This window comes from Cherax quadricarinatus, chromosome 30 (genome assembly GCF_038502225.1).
Source record: "Cherax quadricarinatus isolate ZL_2023a chromosome 30, ASM3850222v1, whole genome shotgun sequence".
NCBI lineage: Eukaryota > Metazoa > Arthropoda > Malacostraca > Decapoda > Parastacidae > Cherax > Cherax quadricarinatus.
This window is the reverse complement of record NC_091321.1, coordinates 14,829,743-14,849,985: the sequence shown is the minus strand read 5'-3', so window position 1 is coordinate 14,849,985 and position 20,243 is coordinate 14,829,743. Positions and strand designations below refer to the sequence as shown.

Genomic DNA, 20,243 nt, shown 5'->3' with positions numbered 1-20,243 from the left:
TATGAAGGATGAGATTAATCATAGAATTGATGAGGGAAAAAAGGTGAGTGGTGCGTTGAGGTATATGTGGAGTCAAAAAACGTTATCTATGGAGGCAAAGAAGGGAATGTATGAAAGTATAGTAGTACCAACACTCTTATATGGATGTGAAGCTTTGGTGGTAAATGCAGCAGCGAGGAGACGGTTGGAGGCAGTGGAGATGTCCTGTCTAAGGGCAATGTGTGGTGTAAATATTATGCAGAAAATTCGGAGTGTGGAAATTAGGAGAAGGTGTGGAGTTAATAAAAGTATTAGTCAGAGGGCAGAAGAGGGGTTGTTGAGGTGGTTTGGTCATTTAGAGAGAATGGATCAAAGTAGAATGACATGGAAAGCATATAAATCTATAGGGGAAGGAAAGAGGGGTAGGGCTCGTCCTCGAAAGGGTTGGAAAGAGGGGGTAAAGGAGGTTTTGTGGGCGAGGGGCTTGGACTTCCAGCAAGCGTGCATGAGCGTGTTAGATAGGAGTGAATGGAGACGAATGATACTTGGGACCTGACGTTCTGTTGGAGTGTGAGCAGGGTAATATTTACTGAAGGGATTCAGGGAAACCGGTTATTTTCATATAGTCGGACTTGAGTCCTGGAAATGGGAAGTACAATGCCTGCACTTTAAAGGAGGGGTTTGGGATATTGGCAGTTTGGAGGGATATGTTGTGTATCTTTATACGTATATGCTTCTAAACTGTTGTATTCTGAGCACCTCTGCAAAAGCAGTGATAATGTGCGAGTGTGGTGAAGGTGTTGAATGATGATGAAAGTATTTCCTTTTTGGGGATTTTCTTTCTTTTTTGGGTCACCCTGCCTCGGTGGGAGACGGCCGACTTGTTGAAAAAAAAAGAAAAAAAAATATATATATATATATTTATATATATATATATTTATATTTATATATATTTATATATATATATATTTATATATATATATATATATTTATATATATATATATATATATATTTATATATATATATATATATATATATATATATATATATATATATATATATATATATATATATTTTATATATATATATATATATATATATATATATATATATATATATATATATATAATATATATATATATACAGTGGACCCCCGCATAGCGATATTAATCCGTGCAAGAGAGCTCATTGTTATGCGAAATTATCGTTATGCGAATGAATTTTCCCCATAAGAAATAATGGAAATCAAATTAATCCGTGCAAGACACCCAAAAGTATGAAAAAAAAAATTTACCACATGAAATATACATTTTCCTACACACAAAGAGAAGGATACATGCACAATAGTAGAGTAGTACATGCACAATATATATTGTGCATGTACTACTCTACTAAATGAAGAATAAATGACACTTACCTTTATTGAAGATGCAGCAATGACTGATGAGACACTGTCCTGGGAGTGCCTTTTCCTCCTGAGTACTGTAGGTCCTGTTTGGCATTTTCTTCCAGAACAGGCCTTATCACACTGTGTATGCCACTACGATTCTTAAATCTCTCAAACCAACCTTTGCTGGCTTTAAATTCACCAATATGAGCACTAGTTCCAGGCATTTTTCCCTGTTCACCTGGGTTTTAGTGGACTGGTGTGGGTTGCATCCTGGGAGACAAGATTAAGGACCCCAATGGAAATAAGTTACAGTCTTCGATGACACTGACTTTTTTGGGTTATCCTGGGTGGCAAATCCTCTGGGGTTAATTGTTTCTTGGTATTCTCAATAAGCCACACCAACAACAGTGCTACAGCAGCAGCAGCTGACAGTGCTACAGCAGCAGCAGACGGTACTACAGCAGCAGCAGACGGTACTACAGCAGCAGCAGCTGACGGTGGTACAACAGCAGCAGCAGCTGATGGTGGTACAGCAGCAGCAGACGATGCTACAGCAGCAGCAGACGATGCTACAGCAGCAACAGACGGTACTACAGCAGCAACAGCAGCAGTTGACGGTGGTACAACAGCAGCAGCAGCTGACGGTGGTACAGCAGCAGCAGACGATGCTACAGCAGCAGCAGATGATGCTACAGCAGCAACAGACGGTACTACAGCAGCAGCAGCAGCTGACGGTGGTACAACAGCAGCAGCAGACGATGCTACAGCAGCAGCAGACGGTACTACAGCAGCAGCAGCAGCTGACGGTGGTACAACAGCAGCAGCAGCTGACAGTGCTACAGCAGCAGCAGACGATGCTGCAGCAGCTGCAGACGATGCTACAGCAGCAGCAGACGATGCTACAGCAGCAGCAGACGGTACTACAGCAGCAGCTGACGGTGGTACAGCAGCAGCAGCAGCTGACGGTGGTGCAGCAGCAGCAGCTGACGGTGCTACAGCAGCAGCAGCAGCAGCTGACAGTGCAGCAGCAGCAGCAGCTGATGGTGGTACAGCAGCAGCTGTACCACCAATAGTAGCGATGGTTGATTGGGGTTTATTATACAACCTGGCCAGCTCGGAGACACGCACTCCACTTTCATACTTATCAATGATCTTTTTCTTCATCTCTATATTAATTCTCACCCTTATTGCTGTAGGGTTGGCACTAGAAGCTTTCTTGGGGCCCATGGTCACTTATTTTGCAGATAAAAATCACCAAAAACACTGTAATAATACGAAATGTTCCGATTGTATGCTTGGATGTTACCACGGAGGCTGGCTGGTAAACAATGCCACCGGCGGAACATGTGAGCGTGGCTCAGGCCGCACATAGACGCGTCTCAGACGAACAGCGTTGAGCGGGTTTTTTAGCGGTATGCGAGGCAAAATCTTGGCGATAAAATGTAGCGGTATGCGGATTTAACGTTATGTAAGGCCAACGGTATGCGGGGGTCCACTGTATATGCATGCATGCATGCATGCATGCATGTGCGTGTCTGTGAAGTGTGACCAAAGTGTAAGTAGGAGTAGCAAGATATCCCTGTTATCTAGCGTGTTTGAGACAGAAAGACACCAGCAATCCTACCATCATGCAAAACAGTTACAGGTTTCTGTTTCACAGTCATCTGGCAGGACGGTAGTACTTCCCTGGGTGGTTGCTGTCTACCAACCTACTACTCATAGCATTACTATACATTATTTGTTTGCTAATGTACTTTCTATTTAACTGTCTGGTATTTCACAGATAATCATCATTGACAGTATTGAACAAGAAAAAATTCGTTTTTGATATTAGAGAAATTTATTATAGTTCTCTTGGAGATATGATGAATTCAACCTGATTTTTCCATACATTTTTCAGTCCTTAAGTTGCAGAAATCACTAGTAGTGCAGTTTTCCAGAACATAACCCGCAGAAATTATGAGTATCCAAGTATCCATTGTATTACTATTTAATTTTTTTTTTTTTTTTTCAAATTGTGTTGAATTTAGGGACCTACATTACAGGGCCAACAGCAAAAGCAGGAGATGATGCAGCAGCAACAGCAAGCAATCAACAGTCTTCTAAATCAGGTGTTAGATCAGCAAGCTAGAGCAAGACGTATGTATATTTGAGTGTTAACTTTATCCTTTCCTGGGATTTAAACATTTGTAAGCAATTCAGAGGTTCACATTTGCAGAAAAAAGTATCATCAAATTTAATTAATTCTCTATGGTATAAAGCTTATTAATGTTAGAATCAAAATGGTCAACATTTTTCCAAATTTTCCGTAATACAGTGAATGCAATCAGTGTATTATTTGCTGGAAATCATAGAGAAATTAAAGATTTAAAAGAAATGCAACTGATTTTTATGTACAATTAACCCTTTCAGGGTCCGTCCCGTAGATCTACGGCTTTACGTTCAGGGTCCAAACCGTAGATCTACGCCATGAGCTCAGCTCACTCTGATAAACTGTGAGTGGTAAATTTGGGCCTAGATATGAGAGAATACATCTATGTGGTATGTGTGCACCACATAAAACAAATCCTGCAGCACACTGTGTATAATGAGAAAAAAAAATCGAGACCATGATTTTCGAATAAAACAGCGAATTTGCAGTGTTTTTTTGTATGTTCTTTATAGTTGTATTTACGATTTCTTGGTTCATTTGATAGAATGGAAGATATATTACAGAAATAGAGATGATTTTGATTGGTTTTAGCACTGGAAATGGCTTGAAATTGAGCTCAAAGTAGCGGAAATGTTAAATTTTTGCCGATGTTCAAGAGTAAACAAACGACCTCACACGTCTAATACACACCAGCTGGTGGGTCTAATATACATTCACAAATGTGGTGATGATATTTATACAATTATTACAATATTGCATAACAGTAAATCTTCTATTTTTTGGTGTGAATAAAAATTCATTGTGAATAAAAAATCAAAATGGAATTTATTTGTAAAGCCTCAAAACGTAACTAATGAACGGAGGAAATGTTAGTTTAGTGCCACGAATACCTACATTGTTTATAAAAGGATTATTTGGCGTTCTGGTAGCGGGTGGTAAATGATAAACGTCTTCAGAGGCTTCTTACTTTATTGATAATGTCGTGGTGGGTACACAGGCTTGTGTTGTGCCCATGGCCCGAGATCGCCATCCCACGAGAGAGAGCTAGGAGTAGGCCTTGTGTCTTCCTGCTAGGCCGCTGTGTGAGTGAGAGTGAGGCAAGGGCAGGCAGGCTGAAGTGGCAACGCCTATAGGTGGCAGCACCAGCATGGCATGAAATATGAACTAAGCTGGCAGACAGCATGGGCTGTCTGTGCAGACAGTACAGGCCATCTACATGTTTATTCTGGACCCTATTTTGAAATTGGAATATTTTGAACTTTGTGTTAAATTTGCCAAATTACCAATTTCCGATCACTTTATTTTGTAGTTGAAACAGTTGACTTGGCGATTTCTTGTGCTCAATCGATAGAATAGAAGTAATACTAGTGAAATAGCTAAGAATTTGGTTGACTGGAATAATGTAATTGGCCTAAAATGGCAGTCAAAGTCGGCAAAATCGCCGATTTGTAAATATCGCTGACTTGTCAAAATTCGTGAGAGGACAATTTCATCAATTTTCCATCAAATTTCGTACTTTTTGTTTTATTATTAGTTTCACAAAAAGATTCTCTACCATTTCATAAGAAAAAATAACATTTTTTTTTTTTTTTAAATTCTTGGACACTGGGGCACCACTTCAGATTTTGGCCTTGAACCCTGAAAGGGTTAACACACAATTATTATGGATATTAATATGCAGTGTGGGTAGCTGTGGGAACCAACAGTTAGCTTTGGCTGGCTGTCCACAGTTATGTGGTGGTGTGGCTGAGCAAGTTGAGGCACCATGAATTTGTCTTTCCTTTATGAAGGGATTCAGGGAAACTGGTTAGCCAGACTTTGAATCCTGCACTCTGACAGGGGGATGGGGATATTGCAGTTGAAAGGTAACTTGTATTTTAATGTCAGCACACATGGAAAGACAGCAATTGAATCAGTGATGGTGAATTGATGGTGAATGTGTTTTCTTTGGGTCACTTTGCCTAGCAGGAGATAGCTATTGAGGTATATATTTTTTTCTTCAACAAGTCGGCCATCTCCCACCGAGGCAGGGTGATCCAGAAAGAAAGAAATCCCCAAAAAGAAAATACATTCATCATCATTCATCACTTTCACCTCACTCACACATACTGTTTTTGCAGAGGTACCCAGATACAACAGTTTAGAAGCATATATAACATACCCCTCCAAACTGCCAATATCCCAAACCCCTCCTTTAAAGTGCAGGCATTGTACTTCCCATAAAAATATACACTGTATATAATTGTGCATGTGTGTACGTATATATTCTCAATATGTATATAATTTTTACATGTCATATTTTTATTAACAGTAAACACAATCATGGTTGCAAAGCCAGAGAAAGGAAAACAAATGGAATCTGTTATTGTTCAGATGGCAACTTCAGGACAAATTGGTAGTAAACTGTCAGAAAATGATCTCATTGCACTTGTGGAAAGAGTCAATGCTCAGACTCAAAAAACAACTACAGTTAAGGTTAGTGGACACTTTTATTAAAGTTCAGAGTATATTTAATAGTGTGTATTTAGTTTTATGTCTTGAGTATAGTGTGATTTTTTTGTTACAATGCTCTTATAGTAGTAGGTTGATAGACAGCAACCACCCAGGGAGGTACTACCGTCCTGCCAAGTGAGTGTAAAATGAAAGCCTGTAATTATTTTACATGATGGTAGGATTGCTGGTGTCTTTTGTCTGTCTCATAAATATGCAAGGTACGTCCTGCTATTTCTGCTTACACTTAGGTCACACTACACATACATGTACACGTTTAGTTAGTACCTAGGGATTGGCGGAGAGCATGTATAGTCCCTTTATATAAAGGGAAAGGGGACAAAAGAGATTGTAAAAATTATCAAGGAATAAGTTTACTGAGTATACCAGGAAAAGTGTACTGTAGGGTTATAATTGAAAGAATTAGAGGTAAGACAGAATGTAGGATTGCGGATGAGCAAGGAGGTTTCAGAGTGGGTAGGGGATGTGTGGATAGATCAAGTGTTTACATTGAAGCATATATGTGAACCGTATTTAGATAAAGGTAGGGAAGTTTTTATTGCATTTATGGATTTAGAAAAGGCATATGATAGAGTGGATAGAGGAGCAATGTGGCAGATGTTGCAAGTATATGGAATAGGTGGTAAGTTATTAAATGCTGTAAAGAGTTTTTATGAGGATAGTGAGGCTCAGGTTAGGGTGTGTAGAAGAGAGGGAGACTACTTCCCGGTAAAAGTAGGTCTTAGACAGGGATGTGTAATGTCACCATGGTTGTTTAATATATTTATAGATGGGGTTGTAAAGGAAGTAAATGCTAGGGTGTTCGGGAGAGGGGTGGGATTAAATTTTGAGGAATCAAATTTAAAATGGGAATTGACACAGTTACTTTTTGCTGATGATACTGTGCTTATGGGAGATTCTAAAGAAAAATTGCAAAGGTTAGTGGATGAGTTTGGGAATGTGTGTAAAGGTAGAAAGTTGAAAGTGAACATAGAAAAGAGTAAGGTGATGAGGGTATCAAATAATTTAGATAAAGAAAAATTGGATATCAGATTGGGGAGGAGGAGTATGGAAGATGTGAATGTTTTCAGATACTTGGGAGTTGACGTGTCGGCGGATGGATTTATGAAGGATGAAGTAGATCTATGTTTTTTTACATATTTTCAAATATAACCAAAAAAAACATGGATCAAAGTTTTTTTTTACACATTTTCAAATGTAAAACAAACAAAAAGATGATCTGCATTTTTTTACATACTTTCAAATGTTGAAAAAAGTAGATCTACGTTTGGACAGTTTAAGGGTTAATAGTTCTTGTTCTTAATACTTTTCCTTTTATATCCATGGCGAAGTGGAATAAGAATCTTTCCTCTGTAAGCCATGTGTGTTGTAAAAGTCAACTAAAATGCCCGGAACAATGGGCTAGTAACCCTTTTTCCTGTAATGATTACTAAAAAGAATAAGAAGAAAATTGTCAGAGTGGGATGTCTGAATGTGCATGGATGTTGTGCAAATGATAAGGAGGAGATGATTGTGGATGTTACGAATGAGAAGAAGCTGGATGTCCTTGTTTTAAGTGAAACAAAGCTAAAGGGGGTGGGAGAGTTTCAGTGGAAAGAAATAAATGGGATTAGGTCAGGCATTTCAAATAGTTAGAGCTAAAGAAGGAGTAGCAATAACGTTAAAGGATAAACTATGGTAGGAAAAGAGGGAATATAAATGTATTCAAAGATTATGCGGAGTAAAATAAAGGTTGGATGTGAAAAGTGGGTTATAGTAAGGTTATATGCACCTGGAGAAGAGAAGTGTAGAGAAGAGAGAGAGAGATTTTGGAAGTGTTGAGTGAATGCATGGGGAGTTTTGAACCAAGTGTGAGAGTACTTGTGGTTGGGGATTTCTATGCTAAAGTGGGTAAAAATGTTGTGGAGGGAGTAGTAGGTAAATTTGGGGTGCCAGGGGTAAATGAAAATGGGGAGCCTTTAATTGAGCTATGTGTAGAAAGAGGTTTGGTAATAAGTAATACATATTTTATGAAAAAGAGGATAAATAAATATACAGGGTATGATAGAAGCACGTAATGAAAGTAGTTTGTTAGATTATGTATTGGTGGATAAAAGGTTGATGGGTAGGCTCCAGGATGTACATGTTTATAGAGGGGCAACTGATATATCGGATCATTATTTAGTTGTAGCTACAGTTAGATTAAGAGGTAGATGGGACAAAAAGAAAATGGCAACAACAAGTAAGAGAGAGGTGAAAGTGTATAAACTAAGGGAGGAGGAAGTTCGGGTGAAATATAAGCAAATACGTATTGGCAGAAAGGTGGGCTAGTGCAAGTATGAGTAGTGGGAGGGTTGGAATAGTTTTAAATACGCAGTATTAGAATGTGGGGCAGAAGTTTGTGGTTATAGGAGGGTGGGTACAGGAGGAAAGAGGAGTGATTGGTGGAATGATGAAGTAAAGGGTGTGATAAAAGAGGAAAAGGTAGCTTATGAGAGGTTTTTACAAAGCAGAAGTGTTATAAGAAGACCAGAGTATATGAAGAGTAAAAGAATGGTGAAGAGAGTGGTGAGAGTGCAAGAGGAGAGCAAATGATAGAGTGGGAGAGGCACTGTTAAGAAATTTTAATGAAAATAAGAAAAAAATTTTGGAGTTAAACAAGTTAAGAAAGCCTAGAGAACGAATGGATTTGTGAGTTAAAAACAGAGTAGGGGAATTAGTAGAAGGGGAGATGGAGGTATTGGGCAGATGGCGGAAATATTTTAAGGAACTTTTAAATGTCGACGAAGAAAGGGAGGCGGTAATTTCATGCAATGGCCAGGGAGGTGTACAACCTTTTAGGATTGAAGAAGAGCAGGATGTGAGTGTGGGGGAGGTGCCTGAGGCATTACGTAGAATGAAAGGGGGTTAAACAGATGGAACTGACGAGATCATGACAGAAATGTTAAAAGCAGGGGGGAAGATATAGTGTTAGAGTGGTTGGTATTTTTGTTTAATAAATGTATGAAAATAAGAAAAAATTTTGGAGTGAGTTAAACAAGTTAAGAAAGCCTAGGGAAAGTATGGATTTGTCCGTTAAAAACAGAGTAGGGGAGTTAGTAGAAGGGGAGAGGGAGGTATTAGGTAGATGGCGAGAATATTTTGAGGAACTTTTAAATGTTGAGGAAGAAAGGGAGGCGGTAATTTCATGCACTGGCCAGGGAGGTATACCATCTTTTAGGAGTGAAGAAGAGCAGAATGTAAGTGTGGTGGAGGTACGTGAGGCATTACATAGAATGAAAGGGGGTAAAGCAGCTGGAACTGATGGGATCATGACAGAAATGTTAAAAGCAGGGGGGGATATAGTGTTGGAGTGGTTGGTACTTTTGTTTAATAAATGTATGAAAGAGGGGAAGGTACCTAGGGATTGGCGGAGAGCATGTATAGTCCCTTTATATAAAGGGAAAGGGGACAAAAGAGATTGTAAAAATTATAGAGGAATAAGTTTACTGAGTATACCAGGAAAAGTATACGGTAGGGTTATAATTGAAAGAATTAGAGGTAAGACAGAATGTAGGATTGCGGATGAGCAGGGAGGCTTCAGAGTGGGTAGGGGATGTGTAGATAAAGTGTTTACATTGAAGCATATATGTGAACAGTATTTAGATAAAGGTAGGGAAGTTTTTATTGCATTTATGGATTTAGAAAAGGCATATGATAGAGTGGATAGAGGAGCAATGTGGCAGATGTTGCAAGTATATGGAATAGGTGGTAAGTTACTAAATGCTTTAAAGAGCTTTTATGAGGATAGTGAGGCTCAAGTTAGGGTATGTAGAAGAAAGGGAGAATACTTCCCGGTAAAAGTAGGTCTTAGACAGGGATGTGTAATGTCACCATGGTTGTTTAATATATTTATAGATGGGGTTGTAAAAGAAGTAAATGCTAGGGTGTTCGGGAGAGGGGTGGGATTAAATTATGGGGAATCAAATTCAAAATGGGAATTGACACAGATACTTTTTGCTGATGATACTGTGCTTATGGGAGATTCTAAAGAAAAATTGCAAAGGTTAGTGGATGAGTTTGAGAATGTGTGTAAAGGTAGAAAGTTGAAAGTGAACATAGAAAAGAGTAAGGTGATGAGGGTATCAAATGATTTAGATAAAGAAAAATGGGATATCAAATTGGGGAGGAGGAGTATGGAAGAAGTGAATGTTTTCAGATACTTGGGAGTTGAAGTGTCGGCAGATGGATTTATGAAGGATGAGGCTAATCATAGAATTGATGAGGGAAAAAAGGTGAGTGGTGCATTGAGGTACATGTGGAGTCAAAAAACATTATTTATGGAGGCAAAGAAGGGAATGTATGAAAGTATAGTAGTACCAACACTCTTATATGGATGTGAAGCTTGGGTGGTAAATGCAGCAGCAAGGAGATGGAGGCAGTGGAGATGTCCTGTCTAAGGGCAATGTGTGGTGTAAATATTATGCAGAAAATTCGGAGTTTGGAAATTAGGAGAAGGTGTGGAGTTAATAAAAGCATTAGTCAAAGGGCAGAAGAGGGGTTGTTGAGGTGGTTTGGTCATTTGGAGAGAATGGATCAAAGTAGAATGACATGGAAAGCATATAAATCTATAGGGGAAGGAAAGAGGGGTAGGGGTCGTCCTCGAAAGGGTTGGAAAGAGGGGGCAAAGGAGGTTTTGTGGGCGAGGGGCTTGGACTTCCAGCAAGCGTGCATGAGCGTGTTAGATAGGAGTGAATGGAGACGAATGATACTTGGGACCTGACGATCTGTTGGAGTGTGAGCAGGGTAATATTTAGTGAAGGGATTTCAGGGAAACCGGTTATTTTCATATAGTCGGACTTGAGTCCTGGAAATGGGAAGTACAATGCCTGCACTTTAAAGGAGGGGTTTGGGATATTGGCAGTTTGGGGGGATATGTTGTGTATCTTTATACGTATATGCTTCTAAACTGTTGTATTCTGAGCACCTCTGCAAAAGCAGTGATAATGTGTGAGTGTGGTGAAAGTGTTGAATGATGATGAAAGTATTTTCTTTTTGGGGATTTTCTTTGTTTTTTGGGTCACCCTGCCTCGGTGGGAGACGACCAACTTGTTGAAAAAAAAAAAAATGTATGAAAGAGGGGAAGGTACCTAGGGATTGGCAGAGATCATGTATAGTTCCTTTATATAAAGGGAAGGGGGACAAAAGAGATTGTAAAAATTATAGGGAAATTAGTTTAATGAGTATACCAGAAAAAGTGTATGGTAAGGTTATTATTGAAAGAATTAGAGGTAAGACAGAATGTAGGATAGTGGATGAGCAAGATGGTTTTAGAGTGGGTAGGGGATGTGTAGATCAAGTGTTTACATTGATGTATATAAGTGAACAGTATTTAGATAAAGGTAGGGAAGTTTTCATTGCATTTATGGATTTAGGAAAGGCATATGATAGAGTGGATAGGGGAGCAATGTGGCAGATGTTGCAAGTATATGGAATAGGTAGTAAGTTACTAAATGCTGTAAAGAGTTTTTATGAGGATAGCGAGGCTCAGGTTAGGGTGTGTAGAAGAGAGGGAGACTACTTCCCGGTAAAAGTAGGTCTTAGACAGGGATGTGTAATGTCACCATGGTTGTTTAATATATTTGTAGATGGGGTTGTAAAAGAAGTAAATGCTAGGGTGTTCGGGAGAGGGGTGGGATTAAATTATGGGGAATCAAATACAAAATGGGAATAGACACAGTTACTTTTTGCTGATGATACTCTGCTTATGGGAGATTCTAAAGAAAAATTGCCAAGGTTAGTGGACGAGTTTGGGAGAATGTGTAAAGGTAGAACATTGAAAGTGAACATAAGGTGATGAGGGTATCAAATGATTTAGATAAAAGAAAAATTGGATATCAAATTGGGGAGGAGGAGTATGGAAGAAGTGAATGTTTTCAGATATTTGGGAGTTGACGTGTCAGCAGATGGATTTATGAAGGATGAGGTTAATCATAGAATTGATGAAGAAAAAAAGGTGAGTGGTGCATTGAGGTATATGTGGAGACAAAAAAACATTATCTATGGAGGCAAAGAAGGGAATGTGTGAAAGTATAGTGGTACCAACACACTTATATGGGTGAAGCTTGGGTTGTAAATACTGCAGCGAGGAGATGGTTGGAGGTAGTGGAGATGTCCTTTCTAGGGCAATGTGTGGTGTAAATATTATGCAGAAAATTTGGAGTGTAGAAATTAGGAGAAGGTGTGGAGTTAATAAAAGTATTAGTCAGAGGGCTGAAGAGGGGTTGTTGAGGTGGTTTGGTCATTCAGAGAGAATGGATCAAAGTAGAATGACATGGAGAGCGGGGTAGGGGTCATCCTCGAAAAGGTTGGAGGGAGGGGGTAAAGGAGGTTTTGTGGGCGAGGGGCTTGGAATTCCAGAAAGCATGCATGAGTGTGTTGGATAGGAGTGAATGGAGACAAATGGTGTTTTGGACCTGACGAGCTGTTGGAGTGTGAGCAGGGTAATATTTAGTGAAGGGATTCAGGGAAACCAGTTATTTTTATATAGCTGGACTTGAGTCCTGGAAATGGGAAGTACAATGCCTGCACTTTAAAGGAGGGATTTGGGATATTGGCAGTTTGGAGGGGTATGTTGTGTATCTTTATATGTACAGTGGAACCTCAAAAATCGAATTGCTCCCAACACGACCATGGGGAAGTGGAAAAGAATCTTTCCTCCGTAAGCCATGCGTGTCGTATGAGGCGACTAAAATGCCGGGAGCAATGGGCTAGTAACCCCTTCTCCTGTATACAATTACTAAAAAAGAGAAGAAGAAAAACTTTATAAAACTGGGTTGCTTAAATGTGCGTGGATGTAGTGCGGATGACAAGAAACAGATGATTGCTGATGTTATGAATGAAAAAAAAGTTGGATGTCCTGGCCCTAAGCGAAACAAAGCTGAAGGGGGTAGGAGAGTTTCAGTGGGGGGAAATAAATGGGATTAAATCTGGAGTATCTGAGAGAGTTAGAGCAAAGGAAGGGGTAGCAGTAATGTTAAATGATCAGTTATGGAAGGAGAAAAGAGAATATGAATGTGTAAATTCAAGAATTATGTGGATTAAAGTAAAGGTTGGATGCGAGAAGTGGGTCATAATAAGCGTGTATGCACCTGGAGAAGAGAGGAATGCAGAGGAGAGAGAGAGATTTTGGGAGATGTTAAGTGAATGTATAGGAGCCTTTGAACCAAGTGAGAGAGTAATTGTGGTAGGGGACTTGAATGCTAAAGTAGGAGAAACTTTTAGAGAGGGTGTGGTAGGTAAGTTTGGGGTGCCAGGTGTAAATGAAAATGGGAGCCCTTTGATTGAACTTTGTATAGAAAGGGGTTTAGTTATAGGTAATACATATTTTAAGAAAAAGAGGATAAATAAGTATACACGATATGATGTAGGGCGAAATGACAGTAGTTTGTTGGATTATGTATTGGTAGATAAAAGACTGTTGAGTAGACTTCAGGATGTACATGTTTATAGAGGGGCCACAGATATATCAGATCACTTTCTAGTTGTAGCTACACTGAGAGTAAAAGGTAGATGGGATACAAGGAGAATAGAAGCATCAGGGAAGAGAGAGGTGAAGGTTTATAAACTAAAAGAGGAGGCAGTTAGGGTAAGATATAAACAGCTATTGGAGGATAGATGGGCTAATGAGAGCATAGGCAATGGGGTCGAAGAGGTATGGGGTAGGTTTAAAAATGTAGTGTTAGAGTGTTCAGCAGAAGTTTGTGGTTACAGGAAAGTGGGTGCAGGAGGGAAGAGGAGCGATTGGTGGAATGATGATGTAAAGAGAGTAGTAAGGGAGAAAAAGTTAGCATATGAGAAGTTTTTACAAAGTAGAAGTGATGCAAGGAGGGAAGAGTATATGGAGAAAAAGAGAGAAGTTAAGAGAGTGGTGAAGCAATGTAAAAAGAGAGCAAATGAGAGAGTGGGTGAGATGTTATCAACAAATTTTGTTGAAAATAAGAAAAAGTTTTGGAGTGAGATTAACAAGTTAAGAAAGCCTAGAGAACAAATGGATTTGTCAGTTAAAAATAGGAGAGGAGAGTTATTAAATGGAGAGTTAGAGGTATTGGGAAGATGGAAGGAATATTTTGAGGCATTGTTAAATGTTGATGAAGATAGGGAAGCTGTGATTTCGTGTATAGGGCAAGGAGGAATAACATCTTGTAGGAGTGAGGAAGAGCCAGTTGTGAGTGTGGGGGAAGTTCGTGAGGCAGTAGGTAAAATGAAAGGGGGTAAGGCAGCCGGGATTGATGGGATAAAGATAGAAATGTTAAAAGCAGGTGGGGATATAGTTTTGGAGTGGTTGGTGCAATTATTTAATAAATGTATGGAAGAGGGTAAGGTACCTAGGGATTGGCAGAGAGCATGCATAGTTCCTTTGTATAAAGGCAAAGGGGATAAAAGAGAGTGCAAAAATTATAGGGGGATAAGTCTGTTGAGTGTACCTGGTAAAGTGTATGGTAGAGTTATAATTGAAAGAATTAAGAGTAAGACGGAGAATAGGATAGCAGATGAACAAGGAGGCTTCAGGAAAGGTAGGGGGTGTGTGGACCAGGTGTTTACAGTGAAACATATAAGTGAACAGTATTTAGATAAGGCTAAAGAGGTCTTTGTGGCATTTATGGATTTGGAAAAGGCGTATGACAGGGTGGATAGGGGGGCAATGTGGCAGATGTTGCAAGTGTATGGTGTAGGAGGTAGGTTACTGAAAGCAGTGAAGAGTTTTTACGAGGATAGTGAGGCTCAAGTTAGAGTATGTAGGAAAGAGGGAAATTTTTTCCCAGTAAAAGTAGGCCTTAGACAAGGATGTGTGATGTCACCGTGGTTGTTTAATATATTTATAGATGGGGTTGTAAGAGAAGTAAATGCGAGGGTCTTGGCAAGAGGCGTGGAGTTAAAAGATAAAGAATCACACACAAAGTGGGAGTTGTCACAGCTGCTCTTTGCTGATGACACTGTGCTCTTGGGAGATTCTGAAGAGAAGTTGCAGAGATTGGTGGATGAATTTGGTAGGGTGTGCAAAAGAAGAAAATTAAAGGTGAATACAGGAAAGAGTAAGGTTATGAGGATAACAAAAAGATTAGGTGATGAAAGATTGAATATCAGATTGGAGGGAGAGAGTATGGAGGAGGTGAACGTATTCAGATATTTGGGAGTGGACGTGTCAGCGGATGGGTCTATGAAAGATGAGGTGAATCATAGAATTGATGAGGGAAAAAGAGTGAGTGGTGCACTTAGGAGTCTGTGGAGACAAAGAACTTTGTCCTTGGAGGCAAAGAGGGGAATGTATGAGAGTATAGTTTTACCAACGCTCTTATATGGGTGTGAAGCGTGGGTGATGAATGTTGCAGCGAGGAGAAGGCTGGAGGCAGTGGAGATGTCATGTCTGAGGGCAATGTGTGGTGTGAATATAATGCAGAGAATTCGTAGTTTGGAAGTTAGGAGGAGGTGCGGGATTACCAAAACTGTTGTCCAGAGGGCTGAGGAAGGGTTGTTGAGGTGGTTCGGACATGTAGAGAGAATGGAGCGAAACAGAATGACTTCAAGAGTGTATCAGTCTGTAGTGGAAGGAAGGCGGGGTAGGGGTCGGCCTAGGAAGGGTTGGAGGGAGGGGGTAAAGGAGGTTTTGTGTGCGAGGGGCTTGGACTTCCAGCAGGCATGCGTGAGCGTGTTTGATAGGAGTGATTGGAGACAAATGGTTTTTAATACTTGACGTGCTGTTGGAGTGTGAGCAAAGTAACATTTATGAAGGGATTCAGGGAAACCGGCAGGCCGGACTTGAGTCCTGGAGATGGGAAGTACAGTGCCTGCACTCTGAAGGAGGGGTGTTAATGTTGCAGTTTAAAAACTGTAGTGTAAAGCACCCTTCTGGCAAGACAGTGATGGAGTGAATGATGGTGAAAGTTTTTCTTTTTCGGGCCACCCTGCCTTGGTGGGAATCGGCCGGTGTGATAATAAAAAAAAATAATTTTTGTAAGTGCTTTTATAAGTATTTTTGAGGGTCTGAAATGGACTAATCTAATTTACATTATTCCTGATGGGAATAAATTCATTCGGTAAAGGCACTCGAACAGCCTTCTGGACCGAAGAAAGTTCGATATTTGAGGTTCCACTGTATATGCTTCTAAACTGTTGTATTCTGAGCACCTCTGCAAAAACAGTGATTATGTATGAGTGAGGTGAAAGTGTTGAATAATGATGAAATTTTTTTCTTTTTGGGGATTTGTTTTCTTTTTGGTCACCGTGTTTTGGTGGGAGATGGCCAACTTGCAGTAAGTTGCTGAGTGGCCCAACTGCCAGGAATAAATTCTTTGCTGCTAAGTGGGTAGCGACTTCCTCACTGTTAACCAGCTACCTGCCAGATAGACTCGATGGAAATGAGTAGCAGTTTAATGCTATTTTGGATTGTGGTCATGCCACCAAGAGGAGGGGAAAAGGCCTTGTAGCTCAAGCTGGCCGCAGATATTTCCTTCACACTTTTCAAAGGTTTGTATGATGAAAACTAAGAGGACAGACTACTCTCCTACTTTTCAAATTTTTTTGGACGTTGAGCTTGCAAGTGATAGGTGTGCTAGCCATCTCTTGGAGTGTAGAGAATACCTTAACATGTTTGGCAGTTTAGAGAGATTATCAACTTGCATGACACACAATTCAAATTTGGTCATGCTGTGTGGGGAAAGTAATCCCATGGCCAACTTACAGCAAGTGCAAAATGAAGTAATTGAACACTGCACTGGCTCTTCTTGGCTGAAGCCCAAAAAATTTTTATCCATGACATTGCAAAATAGAATGAAATTGAAATGGAGTTCAGTGAATGGACTTAGTGCAAATTTAAATTACCCAAACATGTAAGAGGAGGGCAGATTGGTAGACAAACTGGACTGACCTGTCACAAAAGGTTTTATAGAGACAGTTGTTGGAATTTTAAGAATGAGAAGACTCGCAGGTTTTGTACCTCGCCTGATGAGTTGCAGGATGAATCCGACCGATAATGAACAAGGATATAAGAACTTCATCTCTATCTCCCTACCCTTTTTGACAAGCAAAGGTTCCACTAATACTATTGACCTCACAGATAGTGGAAAAATATATGTAAGTAATCAACAAAGCACTGAGGAACTGCCAAAGACTAAAAGGGCGCATACTCTTCAGTGCTTGTTTGACCCTACCCAACTACCATTTTGCTCTGCAAACTGCCAGCAAGCTAAACACCACCTTAATCAATGCTACTCAAACTCAATTTGAAGGGGATCACAATCCACAAAGCAGATCATAACTGATTAGGCAGCAAATACTTGAATAGGCCAGCAAGGAATTCACCACCAGCCTGCAGAGATAATGTACGATTAGCCGATTAATTCACGCTGTGCTAATGTTAAACCTCCCATTTTGCTTATGTACACCCACCAAAGAGCTGTAGCTTCAAGGGCAGGCTCAACTTCCAGACAAGGAGAAACAAGTATTGTACATTTAAGTCTCCATGCAGAGCAAATTTACAGTAGACCATAGGGTAGTCTTCACAGGTTGCAGTGACTGTGATGAGGAAAGTCCCAGCTAGTGATTTGAAAATCATCAAACACTCTTAATATCCTCTTTTCTGTTCCTCTTCCTTTCCCCAACATATCCCAAAGAAAAACTGCCATCAAGGGATTTTTATTTCTGATTTAATGTGAAATATTTATTTTAGGAGTTTAGGTAATGAAGTTTAATTTTTATAATTTATTTATTCTTTGTGATTATAATAATAATAATAGATATAATTTATTTACAGTTTGACCGTAGGCGGGCTGCTCTTGATGATGACGACGACTGGTAATCAGTATCTGAAGGTTTTTTTGAAAATTTTGATTTAGTGCTATAAATTTCTGCAAGCAGTTGCTTTCCTAATTTCCCTGGTTGCATATAAACTTATAATTTATAAGATTTCATGGTGCATAACTTAATACTTACAGCTGCATATTTTTCTCAACAGCCTTGAATTTAACATGTGATGGCTGTTAATATAGCTACAGCAGTTTAAGTAACATCTTATAATTGTGAATTAAAATTCAGACATTTTTAATATTGCCATTAGTCTTTCATTATTGGTACCGTTTTGGGGATTTAAAACTAGTTTAGCTGAATTTTGAATGTTTTACATTTAGTACTTGCATTTTCCAGCCTGACAGTTTGGGAAGGCGTGTACAATATTCTTGTTAATTAAATTTATGCATAAACTGTAAATATTATAAGCCAACTGTCATAATGGGTCCTTTGTCATTTCTCTTTTAACATATTTGCATTCCAATGATGCATCAGTTTCATAGGCATTGATATAGTGGAAATATTTTTTAACCAAACAGGGATATCAGTATAATTTTTTTTTATTCAAACTGATGAAATTTAAAATGTATGTGCATTCACACATGGCACCATAGCATATCTTGTTTGGTTCACGTTGGGGATAGCTTGTGTTAAAATTGGTTAATGACATTTGACCCGAGAGTTGAAGCTTTTGTAGTATTAAGTACTGTGTATCAAATTGGAAATGTTTGTTTGCATACATCTCATTTTATCCTTAGTAAGTGGCAACCACTTGAATATTTATTACTATATATTTTGAGTGTCCATCCATGTTAAGGTTAGGGGATTGTCCCAAAGCCTCTTCATGTGTGGCCTTTACATACTTATATTTTCAGCCTGCTCTGTGAGTAGCTTGCCTTGGAATGTTCAATCCTCTTGTATTACATTTTTATGTTGTGAATGGATGCAAGCAGATCGTGATAACTTTTCATTTTTGTACACATTTATATGCCTTATCTGTGAAAAGTTATACATTGTTGGATGAGGATGTATGTTTATGTTTGGTTGTAGTATTTAGTTTTGTTTGAAAGCTTTGTTTAATAGGTAATCTCTCACAACTGCTTATGTTCTTGCAACTTTTCCCCAAAATTACTCATGTGTAAATTACTCTTTACAAATGAATATAAATATTTAATACAGTATGTTAATTATTGTGTCAATTCATAGCAGATTGTATAATACACTAGGTACCCAACTTAGTGTTACACACTTACAGCTTTGAAACCAATTAATGACATGGGCTCACATTTGTTTGGTCAAGATTTGTCAAGAAATGGGCATAAGAAATAAGGTTGGTTTTTAGGGTGGTAAGGTAGCATTTCTGCTTACATGCCTATATAGTTGAAATGTCAGTGTGAGAGGCTTGCCAACACCCCTCCATTTACCCTCTTTCCACACTAAGTCAGTTCAGCTACTGCCTGCCTTTACAAATCTGTATTGTATACTGTATTATATTTCTTTTCTGTTTAACATGTTACACTAATTATCAAGTGTTTAATACTTTTTATAAGCCAAAGTGAATGGTACTTAGTAAAAAAAAAAACTATTTAAACCAATATTTTATATTAAAACAATAAAGGGAATTAGAAACAAAATATTTTGGCTTGGAACGTCTCCAATTATGGTGGGTGCCTCCTCCGTTGAAGAAAATAGTTTTGGGGCAGTACGTGTTCCTATCCATGCGTACTAAAAGCTGAAGAATTTCCATGCTCTTATCCATCTCGCAGTGTACCTTTCTCAACATTGTTTTTTGTTATTAATGAAAACAAAGTGCCATCCTGTGTAATAAAATTTTTATTTGCAGTTTTGTATGTTTTATTAATTTTGCATAGTCCTTTTTTCATAGAAATGTGGTGCAAGCTCTAGCAGCCAAGCTGGGTCAATGACTGTCAAGTCACGCATAAACATTTGTGATGTGTGCAGCACTTCATGGAATAACACCCTGAAAATAAAGAAAATTTGTTTTAGCAAGTCTGATCCTGCATTAAATATAAACAAGAAAAATAACCTGTGGATAGATATGAATATTTACCAACAATTTGCAAAACTAAAACAGGTTCATAATGTTCAACCCTTCAGAGGTTCCTTGATGCTGGTGAAAAGCTCTTGATCTAGGTAATTTGATTTGTACTCAAATTCCCTGAGTGTATCCCCCCCCCCACATGCTGTATAATCCCTATGGGTTTAGTGCTCCCCCCAAAATAATTATAATGTTCAAAATGGATGGCTGTTCTAAAGTCCTTGATACCCTTGAGAAATGTTCAATGTTACTGAGGGACTCCTGATCCAAAAAAAACTGGACTTGCCATTCCCTTTCTCGAACTGAATCTTATTGCTTCCCATTACCCAGGCTCTATGACGCCTTAAGA

The 20,243-nt window shown here is 39.0% G+C and overlaps 2 protein-coding genes across 6 annotated transcripts in view; one reads left to right on the top strand and one right to left on the bottom strand.

Annotated features, from left to right (window-relative positions):
* Positions 1 to 19,677, top strand: part of PDCD-5 (programmed cell death 5) — a 22,909-nt gene extending 3,232 nt beyond the window's left edge. The window contains exons 2-4 of the mRNA XM_053781941.2: positions 3,416 to 3,509; positions 5,834 to 5,997; positions 17,804 to 19,677. Of these exons, the coding sequence (XP_053637916.1) occupies positions 3,416 to 3,509; positions 5,834 to 5,997; positions 17,804 to 17,848 (303 nt within the window). The 3' untranslated portion in view covers positions 17,849 to 19,677. The remainder of the gene's footprint in view (positions 1 to 3,415; positions 3,510 to 5,833; positions 5,998 to 17,803) is intronic.
* LOC128692666 (probable ATP-dependent RNA helicase DHX35) overlaps positions 19,651 to 20,243 on the bottom strand; it is a 37,450-nt gene continuing 36,857 nt past the window's right edge. For all 5 annotated transcript variants that reach the window (XM_053781936.2, XM_053781940.2, XM_053781937.2 and 2 more), the window contains exon 14: positions 19,651 to 19,816. In XM_053781936.2, the coding sequence (XP_053637911.1) occupies positions 19,693 to 19,816 (124 nt within the window). In that variant the 3' untranslated portion in view covers positions 19,651 to 19,692. The remainder of the gene's footprint in view (positions 19,817 to 20,243) is intronic.